General features: G+C 37.0%; 1 protein-coding gene across 1 annotated transcript in view; it reads left to right on the plus strand.

The window, feature by feature from the left end:
- The window catches only part of LOC140147093 (uncharacterized), a 34985-nt gene that overhangs the window by 2197 nt on the left and 11726 nt on the right, over nucleotides 1–21062 (plus strand). The window contains exons 2-4 of the mRNA XM_072168866.1: nucleotides 7204–7690; nucleotides 9971–10109; nucleotides 10700–11004. Of these exons, the coding sequence (XP_072024967.1) occupies nucleotides 7225–7690; nucleotides 9971–10109; nucleotides 10700–11004 (910 nt within the window). The 5' untranslated portion in view covers nucleotides 7204–7224. The remainder of the gene's footprint in view (nucleotides 1–7203; nucleotides 7691–9970; nucleotides 10110–10699; nucleotides 11005–21062) is intronic.

The raw sequence follows: 21062 nt of genomic DNA on the forward strand, positions 1-21062 counted from the left end.
CGTGTGAAACAATAAGATAAAACAAAGCGGGGACCTAAAGGAGTAAGCTACACAAATTCAGCAGACTCATGGGTCATAGCAACTCTAGCCAGGTATTTTTTCATAGCATGTTTATAAGTACATTTGTCCAGAATGGATTTGATATGCGAAGGTAGGTTATTCCAATCAAGAGTTGCATGGTAGAAAAAAGATTTTTTGGTATTTGAACCAACTCTTGGGACATGAAAATGAATATCAGAAATGTTGGTAAAAAACTGGGTAAGATAAGAAGGGCCCTGTGAATGGAAAATATTATACATGTGGTTGAGTCTCAGCTGCCTAGCCCTGTTTTGGATATATCTAGAAGTTTAACTAAGTCAAATTCTACCTGACCAACATGATCTCTGGGAGCTAGGTTCAAAATAAAACGAATCATTTTGTTTTGAATAACTTGAAGTTTGTGCTGATAAATTTTGGACAAACCAGTATACCATGAGGTGCAACAATAATCAAGATGACACTGCAGTAATGCAGAGCAGAGATTTTTGCGAAGCTTTTGGTTGAAAAATTGAGAATGTCTGTATAAAAATTTGAGCCGGCCAGTAGCTTTCTTAATGAGAGAATTGACCATAACTTCTCCAGAGAGATGTTGGTCAAGTGACACCCCAAGATATTTTATGTAGGGAGCTGGTTGAATGGTATGATCATTGTATGAAATGTGAAAGTTGGATGCTTTTTAAGCTTTCTACGTGAGCCAAATAAAATCAGTTCGGTTTTACCAACATGCAAGGATAATTTGTTGTTGATGAGCCAGTTGTTACAGGATTTCAAATCTAAGCTAAGATCATGGGCAATCACATCCGGTTTGTGTCTGAAGATATAATAACACTATCATTCGGCATACAGGAGCAGCTTGTTTTTACCGACATAGCCATGTCGTTGCTATAGCAAAGATAAAGAGCGGACCAAGCAGGCTCCCTGTGGAACTCCACAGGAGAGCTGCATAAGATTAGATTGAATGCCGTCAACACTGACAAGTTGCTGCCTGTTAGAAAGATATGATTTAAACCAATCGGATTTGATGCCCATGGCCTCAAGCTTGTAACAAAGAATGTTGTGATTGACGCTGTCAAAAGCTTTTTGCACGTCCAAAAGAAGCATGCCAACATAATTACCCTTGTCAAGTTGAGACCTAATGTAATCTGTTAAAAAGATCAGACAAGTTTCTGTAGAGTAGCCAGGGCGGAAGCCTGATTGAAACTGGTAAATTAAGTTTTTAGAGCTTAAATATTGCTCCAATTGAATACACTTTTCTAAAACTTTTGAAACTGTACTCAACAAACTGACAGGCCTATAGTTACCAACTTCCAAGCGGCTGTTCTTTTTGAAAAGTGGGATAACCTTGGCAATTTTTAGATCCTGGGGAACAGTACTGGATTCAATGGAGAGGTTCACTATGTGAGTAATTAGAGGAGAAAGTTGTTCTGCACCATCTCTCAAAAATTCGGTGCAATATCATCCAGGCCAACAGCTTTGTGAATGTCAAGGCTGGATAGCTCATCAAAAATATAATCTTCATCAGGGGTAGCGCTAGGTTGCTTTTTGGGGTCCCGGACCCACCAAAATAGAGTTCGGACCCCCTGTTTTTAAATTTTCTGCAAGTTCAGGGGTCCCTGCAGACCCCCAGTTTTTCAATCTAGCGGCAGCGCCGCGCTATTGCACACATACTATTTATGCTGTATTTGTGCAACTCGGACTCACCAAACTCTACTCCGGACCCCCTACTTTTTTATTTTCTGCAAGTTCTGGGGTCCCTGCGTACACTGGAGTGTTTAGTTCTAGCGCTACCCCTGATCTTCATCAACACACCTAAGATCAAACTCAGAGCTGGACACATCATTACTCAAGTAAAACCTCTCAAAAGAATCAGACCCCACCCCAAAATCGTTACTCACTTGCGGTAATTTGTTTGTCAAAACATCAGCCACAGTAGTGAAGAAACTGTTAACATGATTACAGACAGAAAGGGTATCTGATTGTAATTCCCCATCAACATTTAAAACAATTTTCCTTTGGATTTAGATTTAGAACTATAACCCAGATTTTTCAGGTGCATCCAAAGTTTTTTTTTTTTTCCCATATTTTCCTCAAGTTTACTTTTAAAGTAGTTTGCCTTTGCCTTCTTAATTTCTCTCTGAATGGAATTTCGGAGAAATGCTAAGTCGGTGAAAGAAACTTCATGGTTGCCTTTCTTGATAAGTTGACTGGTTTTGTCCCTCATCCTAATTTGTTCAAGAATACTGGAAGTCATCCATGGCTCTGTCACGTTGTTTAATGCGAACCGTCTTTCTTGGGGCAACATTGTCAATAATGCCAGTCAGAATTGATCTAAAATTAGACCAGGCTGTGTTGACACAGTTACTGGTAAGGACAGAGGACCAGTCAGCATTATCAAGAAGGCTAGTGTACATATCGACATTGTAGTTTTTCATGGACCTTAGATTTACAGTGTTATGACAAGAGAAAACATTCTTCACACCTTTCCTTGAGCAAAAAATCAAAAAGTTATCGCTTAAAGCAATGGGTATTACCCCACTTTGACAAACTTTTGTGGCGTCGCTACAAAGAATGTGGTCGATTAAGGTTGATGATAGCGACCCTGACCGTGTAAAGCGACCAACTCTGGTAACCTCCTTGATAAGTTGCTTAAAGCCAGTAGATTTGCAGGTGTGAAGGTATTTTTTGTCTTAGGATTAGGTATAGCCGGATCAAGGAGATTGAAATTGGTATCTCCCAAGATGTATGTTTCTTGGGTAACACATAACGAGAGAACATGATCAAAGAGTTCAACAAAATCTGTCTGATCGGGTGGTCTGTAGATACAACCTATTAAAATAGGTTTTGATTTAGGTAGTAAGATATCTATCCAGACCCCTTCCAGACCGTCAACCTCAAGGTCATCACGTGTGTTAAAAGCAATATCAGACCTCACATATATGCAAACCCCCTCCCTCACGGTTACGATCTTTGCGAACAGGAATATATCCGTCAATGTTAATTTCCGAGTCTGTAAATGTTTCATCCAACCAAGTTTCTGAAAATGACATTATAGCGATATTAGTTTGTTGTGTTATTATCTTAATTTCTGAAAGTTTAGGAAATAATGATCTAGTGTTCAAATGAATGAAGTTCAATCCTTTGCGGTTTAGGCAGCTAAAGTCAACTTCAGCGATAGGTGGGAGATCTAAAGCACATGTCATATCCTCAAATGTCTCTGGTTCAAATTCACACTCGTCATCGCCACAGTTATAAAAAGGTAAGCTCTGGATCGAACAGAAGACACATATATAAGAGAAGGAGGACTGTTCTTGAACTAGTCGAATGTAATCTTGATCAGACATTGGGGGTTCAAAGAGTTCAAATATGTGCTGATATGGCCTTGTTCTACAAATTAGCTACTAAAAAGGGCAATTAGCTTTTCAAAACATACAGTTTATGATATAGCATCTTGCTAAGGCATTAACTTTGCCCGTCCCAGGAGCAAACTGGCCGTCTAAAATGACGGCCAGACGGGTGGCTAGCTAAGACCTAGTCTTGCCAGCAAGACTTCAGTCTTTATCATAAACATAATGACATCTACGGACCTGAGTTATAGTTACTAGAACTAAGCTAAGACCCTGATATGAATGACCCATTCATACATTCACTTGGTCGGATATCCGGGAACATTGTCCCCTTCGTCCCCTTTGCACTTGTAAGAGCGCGCATAGCAACCAGCTCGAGAAAGGGGAACTGCACATGTACATGTATGCGCACACTGGTTTTACAAGGCTATTTCCCCTTTGTGACGTCAGCCCGACCAAGAGAATACCAGAACATTTTGTGATTCTTATTTCATCAAAATAACTAAAAATTGTAAGTAACATAAAACCATAATTATCCTTCATTTTCCCATATACACACGTACATGTAAGCTTGCTCACTATTTATGCAAAGCGCAGGTGATGTATGTGATGTTCGCGAGTGTTCAAACACAAGGCACTAAGCACGTAAACATTTTCTCTCAATTGGTGATGGGAAAAACTCTCTAAATTAGGGATTCATTCATATATTTTCATGATGTTGTTTATGCCTGAGGGGCAACTCATACATGCCAGAACATTTTGTGAGTCTTATTTCATCAAAATAATAACAAAAAACTACCAATAACATTATTAAAAAATATGATTTAATTCCAAAACTCTATTATTAAAAAACACATTCGGGATACCGTATGCCTGGCTCTCGACCAATCATGCGCGCTGGTACATAGTGTGTATGAATTTAAAGGATAATGTAAAGCCAAGAATTTTCCGCGTTGCGGAAATTCCGCGAAAATCGCGGAATTCCGAGGTAAAGCGGAAAACGCATTTATGAGAAAAAAATATAAAAAATAAGCAAAAATGACCTAGAAAAAGGAAATAAATACAATTGAAAAGAAATAAATAAAATACTAAATGAAATGGGTCTTCAAAATTCATCAACATAAAGTAAACTCCGTCATAGATTTACCGTACAACGCCTGTCCTACCTCCCATTGCAGCCATGATACCCAATCACCCATCCCAACTTTGCAAATCGCAATGATCGTCACAAGATTCTTGTGAAATTTTATTATGTCAGAAATGTGCTAAAATTACAAAGCGGAGAAAAGCGGAATTTAGCATTTGTAAAGCAGAAAATTCTTGGCTTTAGGATAATGAACTGGTAGTTTTTTAGTCCAAAATTATTGTTTGTTTGTTTTTGCAAGCGGCATAACTGGTTATTCTATCTATTGCACTTGTGCATCTGTCAAAGCAGGGAACACCCTCATGAAATCTGCATGTTTTTTTTTCTTAAGTGGCCATATACATTGTATGTACATAAACACAAAAATGTCTCAAATAATTCCAAAAGTGTATGCATGTTATCAAGCACTATTTTATCAGTCTAAATCCGTTGAGGTTCGACAATATAATGAACCTCATTGTAAGTACTTTTTTTTTGAATTTTTTGTATGAATAACGCACGATATGTTACGATATATACTGAAAATTCCCCCCACGTATACCAATGCGACTACGTGGTGTAATGGTTAAGAGTCTCACCTCCCACGCAGAGGGTCCTGAGATCGATTCCCACCCCCGGCAATGATTAAAAAAATTTCTTCTTCTTTTTTCTTTGAATCTAAAATTATTTATTTTCATGTATACATACATTGCACTGAGAAATATATTTTGTGCATTTTTTTTTCTGTAATGGGGCCAATAGAGCTAAAAACGCATCTTGGCTCGGGAAAAAATAATTGCGTCCAACATGCAGGCAGTGTTGCCGTCATATTGTCCGTTTTGTTTACGCTTTTGGCTGTTGCCACATTGAATAATGTCGTCCACTGTCGTCTGAGTTAATGCTTCGCTACACTGAATCTATATTAAATTAGGCTTAAGCCTTAATTAAAATGAGGTATCAACCACTGCTGTGGGACAAGGAGTTGTGAAGTGGCATTCAAATTGGTTGCACAGTTTTCGAAAAAGTGTTATTCCGCCACCCTTTTGGGGTGCCCAACTCATGACATGCCACCACATGTATACACAAATGGATATTTTTGAGATGTGGATGCCATCAAAGACTCTAGGCGTGAAGCTGATGGCACCCATTTGTTACATTGATAATATTCACTTCATGAATCAAACAAATATTTAATGATAATTCTGATTAATTTAAATTTAAAAAAAAAATAATTTGTATACATTTGCTCAGATTTGCTTGTTTATAGTTTCTAGAAAAATACTTGTATGGCTTGCAAAGATATTCCTACATGTATGCAGTTATCTGGTATACCAAGTGGGCAGATTTAGTCATGTTACTCATGTACATTGTACTGTACTGTTGTATCACCCTGTATTCCACACACCATACTATTATTCTTGTATTACCCTGTATTCCACACACCGTACTATTCTACATGTATTAGTGATTCATTTCATAAAATTGTCAAATTTCATCTGCATTATTATCACAATTTTAGACTGATGAAATGGTGAAGTTGTGGTAACCATTGATCCCATTACAATAAGCAATGATTCACCCTGTAATTAAAGGGGCATTTCGTGATCCACAGCCTCATCCCCCCACTTTTCCCAAAAAAAGTTGAGATTTTTACACCACTGGATACCTCTGGCTACATAATGTTTATGTACCAAATATTTCTTGCAGATTAATTAGTTTAGCAAAAATATCATGCAAATTTGAATTTCGTTCTGGTGCACCAGAACGAAATTACAACACATTGTCTATGGAGCAGTGTAATACACATAATCATGCATAACTCGCAAACGCAAAATCGGAATCAACTGAAATTTTGGAAATAAGCTTTTTCATGGATATCTACTGAAAAATGTCATAAAAAGAGGATGCTAGGATCACGAAATCCTCCTTTAATAATAATGGCTCAGTGGCAAAAGGCTGTATCTCCCTGCACTTTATATACAATGTATAATTAATTGCTTGATGCCAGTGATAGATGCATTCATCCACTCATGCACAGTATATGTACATGCCCTGTTGTCCCTAAGTTACGAAGCTCCGTAAGTCTCAAAATCGATTGTAACTGACGATGCTTTATAAAATCCATTTGACTAAAATGATTTAAGATCAGTACGGTACCCTTTGTAATAGAGATTTTCTACTTTGTAAAGTTATTGTACATCTGCAGAGATGATTTCTTTGGATTTCGCATTTTTATCCCAAAAAAAATTCAAATTTTTTAATAACTATTTAAAAAGAAAAATTGGGATTTGGAGAATTGGGGAAACTGGGGAACAAATCACCAAAAATGTTGTGCTCCGGTCTTTATAGGACTGTCTTTTAAAATGCATTAAATAGCTCTTGTACTGTGGAGCCTTCAAGGAGAGCTGTTTAGAGCATTTACAATAGAATATAAGGAGAGAATGGTCAACTAGAAGGAGAGCTAAAAATCACTCTCCTATCAGATTTAAGGAGAGCAGTAGAGAGCGATTGCTCTCGCTCTCCTCAAAAGGCAGTCCCTGTTAAATATTACTTTCAGAGTTTTTTGGCAAGTCACTGGCATTAATAGCCAATGGAGATATGTCTTCCTGCCACCGACCCATCGACTTGTACTTTAAAAATGCACATCATGTTCAACTTGTAAGTATGAATCAATGTTTTGTGTCCATTTTCTTTTAGTGATTGGAAACAGACATCATCATGGCAAAACCTCCGCCAGACGTCCCACATCTTCAGATCCATTCACCAGACGCACGGTCACACCGCTATGACGTCGACGAAAACCCAGCATTCTCACCTCCATCTAGCACACACATGTTCCAGATTTTTGACTCTAGTGAAATCTTCAACAAGCATCCAAGAAAATTTGACCTGCTGAACACTAAGGATGACAGCTCTCTGAAGCCTACTTCTACCGAGCTTGTCAAGGCCGGTGCTAAAACAAGATCAAAGTCTGCAGCAGTGGCCCCATCAGGCGAAGACTTCCAGAAATTGTTAGCAGATCACAAGAATCATCCCGCCATGGGTTCTCCATCGCCAGCAAAAACTACAGATCTGAAGCCGCCAGACGAAACTGGGCCAAGGAGGAGAGTCTCTGTGGCAGTTATGCAAAGATCACCAGGTTCTCAAGCAATGCCTGGAGCTCAATCAACTTTTTCAAAAACGGGTAAGATCATTCTCAGTGTACAGATCAGGTAGAAGATATGAGAGGGCACTTAATTCAGTGTTTTTCAACCTATTTCTGAATCAAATTAACAGAAAATGGTAAAAAAGCAAGGTTTTCAGTGTTTTTCCCAAGGACCATTTTTCACGCCTGCAGTAGATACCGGTAACTGTTTGGCTAAGTCTGCTATAAATAAGTGATTTTGAAAGCTAACAAACACACATCTCATTTTTTTTTTTAAATAGGTCGTCAAAATACATGTGGCATGAGGTAGTGAACACCTCAATACCCATTTGTTTGAAGAGTTACAATTAGTATTAGCCAAAACAAGCTTAGTGTACAGGATAGGGTACCTGTAGATGGGTTTGGGATATCGAGTCTTAAGGTAATCGTCCCAACACCCTCTGTGCCAGCAGGGAGAAATTATGAATGAAGCGCCTATATGCACCATCCAGCCACAGTCTCAACATCCAAGAGAGAAACGACTAACTTCATTATCATCATAATTTGTTCCCCCTACTTTTTTCCAGCCTTTCAACCCCTCCCCTTTCTTTTTCCCCCTAATGTCAAATGAGTAAAAACTGTTGGATAGGCATGAAACCTGGTGGGTACAGTCACTATTTAGAGCCAAAGTTTTGGAAGGCCATTTCAGGGTCACCTGGGGTCAACTGAGATCAAATTAGTATAAATTGTTGTATAGGTATTAAACTTGGTGGGTACAGTCACTAATTAATTATAGCCAAAACCTTATTCAGACAACACTATTCTTGACATTGGCTTATGTATTTTGATACATTTTGATCAGTTTCGGTCCATTTGGACCCATTTCTATCCAATTCCACCAGATTCGATTCATGTCGCTAAATAGTAATTCCCTAAATTGATTGATGTATTCTTGTATGCTCTGCAAATGAGATAGCTACCAACCAACCAGATGTACCCATTGAATGTGGTCTGTCACATTGCACAATCGACTCCAAGAACAATTACTTTCACTGTCACCAAAAAGCGCAGAGCCAGCGCCATTGGTGCTCTTGTTTGTTTAATTTCCCTCCACTTTATTCTTTAAGTTTTTTGTGTCCTATATTTACTAGACTATGCCATAGTAGATGTTTGATGAATAAAAATATGTTATTTTAAATCATGATGAACGCATTCAGTTGAACTCGAAATTATACTGATATTTATTACATCAAAATACTAGTATAAAATGGTTATGAAAAAGTTTATGTAATTATATTTGTGACAGTAAAAGTAAAGCATACGTAGAGGCTTATATTATTGAATGCAACATATCATAATGGCATAACTATAATGGCACTTCAATACTGAACAATTCTAATTTTAGAATCTGCCAGTTTATTATCCGAGTTAAAAATCGACTATGGACTTTCACTTTTAAGCAGAACTTAACCCCGGGACTTCGTTCTCTAAAACACACTGTCAATCATACTTGTTTATCAATCAAATCTAACCACAAGACTAAGCATGGTGGTACAATACGCGCTAGATGCGCACGCGTTCATCCACCAACTTTCGCTACCGCACAAAAAGCGCCGCATTCCATAGATAGTTGTGTACTATGTATAGTTAATGGTAATGGTACGTGTCGGGAGGATTTAAACAATAACGAGATCTGGGCGACCAATCACAAGCCAGATTCATTAAAAGATGCATTACATCATGACCAATTTTAGTTAGGCCAGAAATTGGCCTAACTCTCCATAGAGTCCAGTGTTAAAAATGTTAACCGCAAGTCACCGGTCAGTAGTCCACTTGGGAAGCTAACAAACAGAGGGAGTACGGTGACTAAAAAGATCAGATGTGAAAATCTATCAATTGTGCACAAATAATTGAATCAGAGTTTTAAGCTTAAATGTAATAGCCAGAGTATTCTCAATTGGCAAATGGACTACGGAGAAGTCTATATATTTACTAATTCATTCATTATTATGTTTATGTTCATGTTGTCATAATTTTCTTCTCATTAACTATTCATTTTTCTATTGTCTTCATTCATATCCTTATCCTCTTATTCCCATCCTTGACATCCAACTTCCTGCCCCCAATTAATATTTTCCAGGAAACAATTATGTCTTGTATTGTTTTGCTTTTCCTGTGTGTCCATTTATATGTGTATAGTCCATGTCCCTATGCAAGTGTGTTGTCTTGTCACTTTGCCTTTGATAAAGAACCTGCTAGGATCGAAAGCTTAGGCCCCTAAAAACAAGATGTCATTTTGTATTCACTGTGTTTCTTTCTCTTCAACTTCTTCTCTCCCAGATGAAGATATTGGGTCACTTAGCAAGATGTTCAGGTCAGCTTTTGGTACAGGCACAGCCAAACGAACAGGTAACCTACCTGGGTACCTACCGGAGGAGGATGATACAAAAGATGTCAAACCTCCCGAGTTTCAATCAGTGTAAGTACTTATGATTTTATGATGTCTAAAAAGTTTGAGACAGTTCTTAAGATTGGTCTTTACTCTAGAAATATCATATGGTAACTTTGGGGCCTTATAATGCTGAATTGGTCAATAAGTTTTGAAAACATTTATGAGCATCATGATGTAATTTTGTATTCACTGTGTTTCTTTCACTGTGTTTCTTTCTCTTCAACTAAAAGTAGACATATTTAGATTTCTTGTATTAGTGTTATTGGTAAACACTTGATAAATCCATCTGTGGCATCAAATTGTGGCAAAAATGCTCAGTTTTGATGAACATTTTAAAAAACATTTGTTTCACCCAAATTGTTTTGGGCAAAGCAAAAAAATCCTTTTATTATAAATAAACTTTTTTTCTTTTTGAGTGACTTCACTAAAATGGTTAAAATTTACAAACACAAAATTATTTCTTGGATATTTATATCTAGTTTTTGAAAATTAACAAAAAAAAATGTGCTGAAGACTTTTTTATGTTGTCCAAAAAAAAGAAGATTTTTTGGGCCCTTTACAGATCTCAGAAAGTCCATTCAAATGTATGTATGTTTGTTTGTTTTGTTCTACAACAGGCCTACAGAAGACTCGTCTGACTTTGTTCCAGTGACAATAACCCCTGAACCTCGTCGTCTCTTTGGATTCGGTCCCCAATATCAGCCTCCATCAGAGACAGTGATGGTGCCCAAAAATCAAGCACAAGCTGGAGGCTCTGTCCCAGCAGGCGGTGGATTATTGGACCGAGTTAAGTTAGCGGGAATCACTGCGGCGGATGGCCCCGCAGCTGCTCCTGCCGCAGGACGGCAGCGTAAGTTTGGATCTTCTATTTTGGCACCACCCACCGGTGAGGAGATGAATACATGGGCACCATTCTCAACGTGAGACATTATGTATAGCTACTACAATGACAAAGAATACCTCACTGAATTAGCAAAATTGCGCAATTTCTTTCGAATACCTCTTGTGTGTAGCGCCAGATTTTAGTAATGACTGCACATCTATGTACCGCACAAATATTTAGTGAACAATTTAGAGCTGTTTTCATCTTTTTGACTGATCAGTAATATGACAAGATCTCGGTTGCCAAACTGTGAGGGCGTTTGACTCACGATCACAAGGTTGTGGGTTCGAACCCCATCAGGGACAATGTGTTATGTCCTTGGGTAAGACACTTTATCTCACTTGTTCCACTCCACCCAAATGTATAATAGGGAACTGTTAGGGGTACATAGTCAGATTGAAAAGGCACAATCTTAATGCCAACATTTATTTACGACAAAATGGTTTGAAGCTAATTGATAGGTGTAATTATATTGCAAAACACTTCACGGCCAGGATGTCAATATGACTGGCATACATGTATACTCACAGAAGGAAGCAAGCTTCGATAATGCGCAGAAAAGAGATTAATTCTTCCAGGAAGATGGCGATAACCCAAGGTCTGAATTGGAGGATTATATGAAAGAGGTCTCTATTTTTATAGTTCATTCTCTCCCACCGACTATTTGACAGTGTTCACTCAATTTTGGTGTGTCAACTCAAAACTGGCCCCAATTGATTTGGCCTTGAATCTCATTTTAACTGTGCCAAAATAGTGACATGGCCTCAGAGCTGCTACATCATACATAACATCTTATTTGTTATCATAAATCAGTAAAATGCTTTTGACCATTTTTGCGATTTGTTGGTAATAGCCATCATTCTGACGAGAATCCGCAAAGCTTATAAAGTTGTAAGTACTCAATATAACCTGAAATTTCATTGTGAGTTTTTTAATATTTGAATTGCATGCTGTACAATCACAAAAATATATATTATTGTAAGGACAATGTTATTGATGGTATACACTGTCAAAATGGATGCTTCATGCACATCCAAGCAATCAAAACAATTCTTAGATGTTGGTAATTTGGTCGGTAGTGCCCATGGGGTTAAAAGGGGATATTAAGAACAAGTTGGACAGAAGCAAACTTGCCATTATCAATAAATGAACCATCAACCAATTACTTGCTCTAATACAAAAACAATTAAAATGTACTCTAAGAACTAAACTTTAAACAATGATTTGAACATTTCTGCGTGGAATTATACATTCTGCTAGCTTTGTATATGGAATGTTATTCATTTTATAAACAAATTGACAATATATTATTGTTGCATATTTGTGTCAGAGCATTGTGTCAACATGCATGCATATATTATCAGTAGATTTTATTTTCAAACAGTATTTTAAGATCTGTATATTTTCATAAAGGGGGCAAATTACACAGCCAACAAAAGGTGACAGATAAGAAGTTGAGAAAAACAAAAGCAGACAAAAAATATTTTAGAGGGACACAAATATGATTTCAATTCTTGATTAGTCTCTGCCACCAGTTTGATTCTGTTCACTCTCCACACAAACTATCTTGTCAATTTGAATGTACATTGTATATACCGCAAAAAAGGTCCACTTGGGAACTTGTAGACAGAGATTATATTTTATGGTGACTACTCACTGATGCTCACGACTGATAAATTTAAATCTTTATGCCCTTTCTGCTTTTTGGCGAAGGGAAAGGAAAGAAAGAAGATGAAGAAAAAAGTTTTTTTGCTTTGGTCTAGTATGGAACAACGGAGGACCGGGAATAGCGAGCCATGAGTATCGCGTTGGCCCAGCCAGCGTTTTCATGTGTATGTGTGCACGGTTGATTGCATAATCGCATCACATGGGATGCTCAGGCTTGTCACTTTGTGCTATTGTATTTTTATAGTATTCAGGGCAGTTAGGATGAAGTAGCCGATTAACATATTGAAAGCCTTGTTACAAGTCGTGCTTGATGATGTTGTGGGAAAGATTTCAGCAGTCTAAGAGGGTTTGTGATGCTATCATTCACATTGGCACATGGTTTGTGTGGAGAGCAAGAAACTAAATCTTGATCTATACTACCACTGCCAGCATGAACAATTATTGTTTAGGATTATCCTGTGACTCAACATGGGAGGTATCAAGTTATCAAATTCATTTGAATTTGTTTTTTTATTAATTGATTACACATAAATTTATCAGTTAATTTAAGTTAATCTGAAACCTTGAATTGAATGAATGATAGCATGCTCCCTTTAAATGAAGTGTATCATATGAATTCTTATATTTATGATACATGGATATTTCTTGTGTGCTAATAAAATGATTTTTAAAGGTAGATATACTTTTTCTGTTGACCTTCATCACACAATAGATTTAGAGCCATCAGACTGTTTTTATAACAGTGACAGTTGAAATCTAATATTGTTTTCCTTTCCTTAAGCCAGGCCTTCTAGCAACCTTCTCCTGTACTCTATCGGAGGTGTGAACTTTAGATGTGAAATTTGAGGCTTTGGCATTGTGCAAGGAGAATTAATATATACATTGTAGAATCAGGTTTTTGTATTGACATTTTCATTTTGAAAACTGAATTACCTTCTGACTTGCACAATTTCTTACCTAAAAGTGTTAATCTTTAGAACATTAAGCCATAATATGTGATTTGCTCCACAGCGACACCCTCAATTTTTCTGGAATTTCTAATTTTTGCATGATTGTAATGCCCAGTGGTGTACTAAAATATCATTGTGAAAGACTAAGGCCAATAAGAAAAGTTTGCTAGTCCTCGTCCGACCGTCCAGTAGTCCTGTAGAACTCTTTTTTTTTGAAAAAAGGTTTTTTTTACAATTTTCCCTCAAAAGGTCGTCTGAAAATTTGAAGATATAAAAGAAATGTTGTAATATACCATTTCTTGCATGTTTCCCCTGCATTGTCTAGTTGCCCTTGGATGAGAGTTCCGATATTTTGTATTATCATCCTCAGCATCTACACCAGTAAAATATTGTTGAACTTAAAAATGCAGTATTTTAAATCTGCCAGGCATGTACATGGTTTACCTTGAATTTGTCTTTGGTAGAAATTCTGTGGTCAGTGAGTGCTTTACAGACAAATATTTCTTATTATATTTTTGGTCTTGGGAAAAAAAAAACGAAAAAAAACGACCAGCCCAACTTCTGAAAGTGATCTATAGACAAGCAAACAATTCATATTTTTTTTTTGGCCTAAGCTTCAACTACAGTAAAATTAAAGTTTTTGTATTAAATCCGGAGATCTCCGGTTTTATTCTGAGTTCACCGATCAAGTGATGGCTGACATGTCTCATGCATGTGTTATCAATGAATCAACTATGCATTGAATGAGTGATGTATAAACTGTGTGCATATCGCTATTCATCTTGCATCTTATTTATACTAATACAGTATGTGAAGCTCCGTTCAATAATAATACATGTACGATCGGCGAGCTAATACATGCATTGTTGACGCTGGAATGAAATAGCAATATTCTTCATTTTACCTTATATTTGTTTGGCTCAAAATTAAAAGAGGACAATGTGATCAGTGAAAACTAACATTTACATGTAGGAATCTATTCTTTATGCAAATCACATATTATTGCTTTAAATACCAATCAAGTAGCCTTCAAAAAATTCCAACATTCTGCAAAATTGTGATTCTAAAATATTTAGGATTTAGTTTTCTAAAAGTATATCCAAAGTGTAACTTGTGTGTGGTTTAATTTGGGCTTTTACAGTCAAAATCCATACATGTACACCCACTATGGAAGACATGGGCGACTCCATTTGCCCGTGTTGGAGAGTAAGGTCATGTCTTCCATAGAGAGAATATGGATTTCAGCTGAAATAGCCCATTATAAAACATGAGAAAATGTAATGTCTTAAGCACAAAATTAGTTTGTAGAAAAAACTGCCTTTAATTTTATGAATCAAACTTTACATGTATTTGTGTGTAACAATCCTCTCTCTATTAGATTGGTTCTTATTACTTAAAAAGTTAACCCTAAGGCCGTATAAAATTAATGTTTTGGTTCTCGCCCAGAGGATTTTCATGAATTGATGAGGGAGGAGGTGTTTTTTTTTTTTTTTTTTTTCAATGTAAAATTAGCATTGTCAGTAGTTTTCGGTCTTCTCCAACAGTGCTCGAGGAACGATGAGGCCCTTTTTTTTTTTTTTTTTTTCAAATGTGAGATTCTGAGGATAAACCCCTAGAGTACCACAAAAGACTTGGAAGTGATGCTTGTTCTCTAATAAACTTATTTATATGTATGAAGATTTCATAAATCATTCCAAAGTCTAAAAAAATTGAAAAATCTATAAAAAAAAAAAAAAAAAAAAAAAAAAAATCTGACAAATCCCAGAAATTGAGGAGGGAGGGACGAGAACCAAAATATTAATTTTACACGGCCTAATGCTGAAAGTGTTTTGGTGCTAGAAAAAAGGAAGGAATAAATAGAGAAGATGAACACAGAAGTTAAAGTTGTTTGTTCCCTCAGGATTCGAACCCATGACCCCTATGGATTCGAACCCGGGACCCCTCAGGAGCCAAGTACTCAATTGGGACTGGTAGCCACACGTTTCGCTGGCCCGCCCAATGAAATTGTGCGTTACAATATGACTTAATTGCGTCATCAAATCACATGGGATGCATGCCTGTACAGTGGCTTTGTACTGTAAGATTTATAGGCATTGGGGTTAAATGGTGTGCAAAATAAGAAGTTATTTGAAATGATCAAGAAGTGCATTTGCACGAAATGGAACATTTTTTAATTAGAATATACTGTAATTTGCATGAATATTTCTTCTGTGTGTACCTTAATTGTGAATATAATGTACCATAATCTTCAGATTTTACGCATGGACAAGAAAATGTGTAGATTAATTCATATACACTGCTGAAATAGTGCGTAAGAGATTTAATGATAGCATAACAAGTACAGGTAAATATAACTACGTGGACACAATCAGGGCGGATTTACCAGATGGGCCCGGCCCAAAATTGCCCTGTGCAGTGTGCATCTTCCATTTAAGCCCAAAAACACCAGTTTTGGGCCAAAAAGAGTGTACAAAATTGCAAAAAAAGTTTGCGCACTTTAAGTGCAAAGCTTTGCCACTTAAGTGCAGATGACTTCCTCACGCTGCGTTTGGGGGCCTCCAAATTTTGGCCTGGACCAGGGCCCCAATAAAGGTAAATCCGGCCCTGGACACAATTTCATTTGTAGGTAGCACAATGAAACAAAATGACCCATTTGTCATGCAAAATTAATTGTGAGAATGAGCTTAGGCGAATAAAAAATCCTGATTAAAAATAATCGCTTGTGATTCTGCTGAGTGCTGCCATTACAGCTTGCAGACAGGAAGCACCTTTGGCTCAGCGGGTGGTCTTGCTGTACATGTGAATGTAATGGTGGCAAGTGTGGTCAGATTTCACAAGTTTGCGATTTTGTGAGACTTAGTTGTAATTTTTTGTCCAGGTGTAGATATTTTGAAAATTTGTGAAATTTTATGAAAGTTCAATGTTCTTTGTATTTGATTGATTTTCTACAGAAATACTTATATCTCAGGAAAAGAGAGTCTCAATTTCAAGAGGATTTTCAGGATATTTTAGCCAAGTACAATTGAGTAAAATTGGACAAAGATTGAAATGGGAACAAATTTGAATTGGTTTTGGTTAACAAATGGCTCATTTTGTATGATTGTGTCACAGTTACTCTCTTGTAATAATCCATCAACACAAGTGGGTCATCAGTATTGGGGCATGGAGGAATCCTCCTCCAAAGAAAAATTCTCTCATTGTCCCCGCAACAGTATAAAAATAAATTTTTGGATTCTTTTCTGATTTTTGCCCCATATTACTTTAGTCCTCCCCCCCAAATGCTGGTGCTTTGCCTGGATGGAAATGTTGAATGAATGTATGAATTAGGAGTTGTGAGAAAAAGAAGGTAATTTACTACATGTACATGTTGTTATCCATAATTAGCAGCTATTAGCCTTTCTGGGTCAAATAATATAATGTGGTGCTATGGAGAAGTTGCAAACAGTGACGTAGCTAGGGGGGCACTTGCCCTGTAGCCACCTTAGGGGGGCTCCGAATTGACCAATTCAGCATTGATTCTGCGTCCCTCTAAGCAATGAAAGTCAAAATTTTCATGTGCATTACAGCACAAATAATCTTTTGAAAGATCAATTTAAAACGGAAATTCAACTTTAAATTAAAACCAAAATTAATTTTTAGTATTTGTGCAAAATTCTGTGCGCTCTGCGTGCAATTGTTTCAAGAGTTGGGGGCACCATTATGTATCTTTGGCCCCAGGGGCCACAACCCCTAGCAACGCCACTGGTAGCAAATTTGACTGGACAGATTAGAGTGTATATATTCTGTACATAATGTAGTCATTTTTGGGCTGCAATCAGAAATCATGATTGGCAATAGCTGTTTTCAGGTATGAACTAAAATGTATCTACATTGTTAATGCAGGAACTTGTGCGAGTTATTGCAAGTTTTAAACATTGCTACGGACTTATATGACCTTTGCAGACAGCCATTGATAGCTTCAACTTTAACAAACTGAGGGCAATTTGTACCACTAGGATAGAAGTAAGAGCTTGAGTTGATTATTTCTATCTAGAGTATTAGAAATAGAGTACCGGTATACAATACCATTCTAGGCTTTCTAGCTAGTGGTAGTACCATTGTTGCATTATTAATAGTGGCGCACAAAGTGGACAACTGCTAAGGTTAAAACCAGTGAACAAAGGCATTGCTCCAGGTAGCTAATGCAGTTCACCTCTGTGTGCTCCAGGCAGTGGATATAATTAAATCCAGATTAGTGTGAATCACTTTAATTTAGATCTATTACATACTGTCCATTATTATAGGTCTTCATAGTCTCTATCAAAATCCTGCCTGCATTCATACAGGGTGTATCCATATCATACATTTTTGTAAGAGCAGCACACATACAGGGTGTGTCAAACACAACTATTCTTATTGTATGATACATATGTATGAAGTATTATAATTTGTACACTTTAATAGGAGAGTGCATGATGTGCTTATATGTAAATAGCACGATATTTGCTGTCAAAGATGGATATTAATTAAGTATTTTATGTGCATTGAAGTAACTTGGTTTGTACCTTGTTAAATTTTGCCACTTCGTTTTCTGCATCTGTACTGTACATGTAGCAGTGAAAGAAAATAACTACACAATGAGATTTTTTTCTCCAATTGTTGTTGAGCAGGAAAGACCTCCTATGTGTCATTGGCCCCTGAACATGTTTAAAGTAATACCTCCCATGTAACCTCTTGGCAGTGTTGTTTTAAACATGATCAAGGGCCACATGTACAGTACATATGTACATGTAGGAGGTTTTTCCTGCCCAACGATGCTATGCTGTACATTTATTTTTGGTATGTGTTGTACTCATGCTTCCCTATTTACTAACAACTTCATGTAAAATTTATTTTATAATGATTGCTATAAATGAAGATTGTGAAATTTGGTTCTGAAATGTCAACAGTCGTCATACATGTATTTGCATGTATCTCATACTGAAAAAAGAAATGTAGATAAGAAATTTATTGTAAAAATGAAACAACTGTATTCATATAGTTTTTGCTGAATACAATTTTATCACTTACTGAATGTCAAATTTGTTTGGATATTAAATATCATGTCTGTTTTGATTATACAACTTCTGAGATATAGGTCTGCAATTTTTTACGTACTTTCAACGCCCGAAGGTCCTACAGTGTTTGAAAAGTGCACCATTTAATATGTAATATGAACGCTCTATTTAAGTTCTAATCAAAAATCGAGGAAGGGATTCTTGATTTCTGATTGAGTAGGGATATGCGACTGGGATTCCGAAATATACCCCCAAATTATTCCAAATTTGACGGAAATTTAAATTGTCCTTCCGTCAGTCCTGAATTTGTTCGTAAATTTTGGTAAAAAACAATGAAAATCTGCACTTTTTCCAGATTTTTGGATGACATTTTACATCCATCAAACAATTTTTTGACAATTGTGACCCACATTGACGCAAAGAAAGCCGTAAATCTGCCACACCTTTGAACTAACCCCCCCCCCCAGCAAAATATATAAAACACTGAAATATACATTTCTCCTTTATTTTGCATTGACGGTTCTTGTTTAACATTGGAATCAAAACAAGTGCTGTGCATGATAATAGTAGATGTGATGAAACACACAAGCAAAGGTTATGTCATATGAGGAGCATAATGCATGGTTGGTATGCAAAGTAAACACATGACTTGTCCACCTCTAGGCCTGCATCCTGGACTGAGCAGATTCAGATTTCATCCTGGATGATTCAGATTTCAAACTAAAAGTTACTGGAGCAAATTATTTATAATGTCATCTAATGCCATCAGCATGACCAAGATGAGCAATAGTTAGCCATGTAGGTCTGGGTCACATGTTTGTTAGTATGTATTGGGAATGAGTGTAGGTAGTGTTAATTATGTGTGCAGATCTTTTCAGCACAGGGGCGGATCCCCGGGGCGGATCCAGGTTGTCTGAAAAGGGGGCCCACTCAATAAAAAAAAATTCTGGAGTGCTGAAAGTTTTTTACAAAGCGACTGTTTTGGGCTTTCTAAGAGGAGTCCTTTTTTCCTTTTAAAACAAATTTATTCAGAGAGCACGTAAGTCCACCCTTGTTTCAGCATTATAATTACTGTGTTTGTAGTATTTTTTCATGTTTTGTTTGTGTGTGTTTGCTGTCATTGTTGGTTTGGGATTTTTAGGGTATATTTGTTGTTGTTGTTTTTTTTTGTTTTTGTTTTTTTGGTTGGGTAACTCAAGTTACACATTAAAGGAGTTTAAAACTTTGGGACTTGCATGATAACCATTCCTCAATGCTCCTCTTGGGTGTCTGATTGAACTTGAAATGGGAATGGCTATATTTCCCATGTCCAAAGTGAGATTTGCAATGCGGGAAAAGGATTTGTTTGATTATATACATGTACCTTCCACCTTCCTACTTCCTTGTTTCCTGGTTAGGGTTGTTCAAATCATGTTTCCTTGTAAACATCTCACAGTGGATTTATTAAGTCCTGGTTAAAGTGTACCATGATCAATCCTGTTCCCAAACACAATATCAATATTTTGTAAAAAGGTTTTTCCCATGAATCATATTCTCCATTTACTCTTTGGCAATATCTGGCATTGTAAACAAACATACTGCCAAGTTTACATCCTGTGACATTTAAATCAGGTAAAGGTCAAAATCCTAACCTGTGGGTCATTCATACTCATCTGTCAGGAAAAAGTCCATTAATCCAGTAATGTTAGAAATGGCCTTTGAATAAGTTGGGTACAGAATCTGGTACTCCATAATAACTGGAGGTCAAATTTTGGAACAAATTGAAGGCCTTTCCTGAGGACATTTCCAGGTAAAGTGAGAAACCAGGCCAAGTTCATGTCCTTGTCAGCTGTAGGATTACCTGGTACCCCAAATAAACAAAGTTCTGGCTCAAACTGGATTCAAATTTCATGCTCTCTTGTGACCTTCACATTGCCAATAATCAAATAATACATTGACCTAATTTTTTCAGGATGCCCAGGTTTCCAAGTTGAGCACACTTGACCATGTTGACTTCCATCTCTTTCACCAAGCTTATGGATTTTGCTTGACCATGGATGTAGCCAATGCAACAATTGTATCCAGCATCCTGGACTCGCACAGCATGAGAAAAACGTGACAAGTAAAACATGCTGGAATCTAAAGGGTGGTGACCTTTCATTTTGTAGTCTAACACCACTGTCCACATAGGGTATATTTTCCTCAGTTCATCATTAAAATATGAGAATTAGCTCTATACTGGTTGGACTAGCATTACACTGGACAGGAGATATAAAGTTCAAGTGTATTATTATTCTCCCTGTAGACCACTCTGTTCTTATCCATTTGTGTGTGATGGTAAAGTGGTGCGGGAATATCAGAGTTTGTTTTTAGCTTGTATAATTTTAGGGGTGGTGCAATAATTATGTGTAGGCCTACCCCGGGGTGTTGAATTTTTAAAATGTTATGCCAAAAATAGCTTGCC

This window comes from Amphiura filiformis, chromosome 3, assembly GCF_039555335.1.
Source record: "Amphiura filiformis chromosome 3, Afil_fr2py, whole genome shotgun sequence".
Taxonomy (NCBI): domain Eukaryota; kingdom Metazoa; phylum Echinodermata; class Ophiuroidea; order Amphilepidida; family Amphiuridae; genus Amphiura; species Amphiura filiformis.